This window comes from Cynoglossus semilaevis, chromosome 8 (assembly GCF_000523025.1).
Source record: "Cynoglossus semilaevis isolate Cse_v1.0 chromosome 8, Cse_v1.0, whole genome shotgun sequence".
NCBI lineage: Eukaryota > Metazoa > Chordata > Actinopteri > Pleuronectiformes > Cynoglossidae > Cynoglossus > Cynoglossus semilaevis.
The window spans coordinates 14,904,279-14,906,550 of NC_024314.1; the positions used below are offsets into that span (position 1 = coordinate 14,904,279).

The 2,272-nt window shown below is 53.7% G+C and overlaps 1 protein-coding gene across 1 annotated transcript in view; it reads left to right on the plus strand.

Moving 5' to 3' along the window:
* The window catches only part of fmn2b (formin 2b), a 13,462-nt gene that overhangs the window by 4,571 nt on the left and 6,619 nt on the right, over positions 1-2,272 (plus strand). The window contains exons 3-7 of the mRNA XM_025057415.1: positions 149-405; positions 487-665; positions 1,001-1,181; positions 1,388-1,473; positions 1,726-2,175. Coding sequence (XP_024913183.1) covers positions 149-405; positions 487-665; positions 1,001-1,181; positions 1,388-1,473; positions 1,726-2,175 — 1,153 coding nt within the window. The remainder of the gene's footprint in view (positions 1-148; positions 406-486; positions 666-1,000; positions 1,182-1,387; positions 1,474-1,725; positions 2,176-2,272) is intronic.

The following is a 2,272-nucleotide window of genomic DNA, read 5'->3' on the forward strand; positions in this document are numbered from 1 at the left end:
GTGGAAAAAAGGTGGAGAAGGGAGGGGGGGGGGGGGGGGGGGGGGGGGGGGGAGGAGCAGGAGGAGGAGGAGGTTCAGATGATGAAAGGCTGCAGTGTGACTCAACAACACGATGATGCTGCAGCTAACACAGATGTTTTGTTGACAGGACCATGGCTGAGGGCCACCAGACCCGGCGCCGGCGCTCTCGGAGCCTGACCAGACGTCTGAGCCGCTCGGCCGACTGGACGGAGGACCTGGAGAGGAGGTGGAGGAGCAGAGAGGAGGACGGAGGAGGCTCCAGCGGCTCAGGGGAGTTCCTGGACGCCTACAGGGGAACAGCGGGAGGCAGCCAGCCCATATGTAGCACAAGAAGGTCGTCCTGTGGACAGATGTCCACCTGTGGCTTCCAGGACGTCTTCACAGGTGAGTTGCACCAACAGTTCTGAGTTCTGTCTACGTCAGGTGGAGGTAAGTCAGCCCGGGTTCCTCTCTGTGTCCTCTCAGGTCGGACGCTGCTGGAAAAGCTGTCCCTGCAGCAGCAGCAAGAGGAGCCTGAGGAGGCTGAGAGGCTCTGCTCCAGGATCCTGGCCATGGGCCTCCTGCTGCCATTCACTGACTGCTTCAGGGAGCAGCTAGGTGGCAGCAGTGCGCAGATCACTGCTGCACCTGCAGCCAAGTTTGATGTAAGTGCTGGGAGACAAACAAATGAGCAATAAGCTGTTAATTATTATTATTATTATTATTGTTATAATAATTATTGTTGTTGTTGTTGTTGTCGTTGTTAATTATACATGTTTGTTTTTGTCTTCTTCATTTGTAGCTGTATGATGAAACATTAGGTGGCGCTCTTTGTGTTGTAAACAGGTCAAAAAGAAAGGGACTTTATATGAATGTAATAGATTGGAATAGAATCCAACTATGTTTTCAACAATAGGCCAGCAGGGGGCAGCAGGCTGTGCCACCACTGTCACTCATGAGCGTCATTATTAAGGAGTGTTGGTTTGACCTGTGTCCTCAGCATGAGCAGCTGTACACCTGGGCAGCTGTGAACCAGCCCCCACACTCCCTGGACCTGTGGGACCTGAGGACCCCGGGGCAGATGAAGGGCCCCGGACCCCTGACCAGACCTGGATCAGACACCAGGACTGGACTCAAACCCACAGAGGATTCTCTGGTGTGTGAAGAAGACGGTCAGACAGGTCAGACATGGACCCTCGTCACAGGTCAAATGTTTCTTCCTCTGGTAGAGGGACGGTTCCACATGGTTTAGAAGAAAATCACAAACGTCAGAACAGACACGGAGGCAGGAGTCCCCACAGCCAGACCACTGACTGTACCACTTTATAGAACATAGTACAGTACAGGACCGCAGCTACAGTCTGACTCTGAATGTTTCTGTGTCCAGACATTCAGGCGGCCATGTTGGATTTACAGCAAGAGCAGCAGCATCATCAGCAGGAGGAGAAGGAGAAGGAGAGCCCAGAGAATCAGGTCAGTCCCTCATCACTCAGTCTTAATTAGAATCATCACCATAATTAGTAATAATTAGTTAGAGTCCACACCAAACCTCTGGAACTGGAACTTTCTGAATAGTTCCAGTACTCTTCTGTAAGGATGACTGTTGTTTTTAATTAAGATTACAGCTGTTCTTGTTCCAGTACCGTTGGTCTGGCCCAGTAACAGCCTGTTTGGTCTGGTTCCTGTTGACCCCCCCCCCTCCCTCCCTCCCCCCTCCCTCTGTAGGAGGAACGTCTCCAGTCCTCGATGAAGCTGAAGGAGAAACACGTCAACGTCATCCAGCAGCTTGAACAAACCATCGAGGACCTGAGGACCAAGATCGCAGAGCTGGAGCGACAGCCCCCTCTGCTGGACTATGTCAGACCTGTCACCGCCACCACAGACAGGGAGTGTGGAGGTGAGGAGGGGCTGCTGATTGTCGTGTGTGACGCCCACCTCCAGACCGAAGCTCCTCCACCCTTGGGCGTCCTGGAGGCCAAGTCTGTGCAGACGTCCCCCATGGACGACAGCTTTAAGTTCAAAGTGCCTGGTACCGATTCTGGTGGAGTCAACGGTTTTCTGCACCCACCTCCTCCGTCCAGCCTCCACGGCTTCAGGTGTTCATGTCAGCATCAGCATCCTTCTACATCTCCTACTTCTCCTTCAGGAGGAGCTGCACAATCCAGACAGTCTGTAGTACCTCCTCCTCCTCCACCTCCACCTCCTCCACCTCCTCCTCTCCCTGGGGTCACTATCCCCCCTCCTCCTCCTCCTCCTCCTCCTCCTCCTCCTC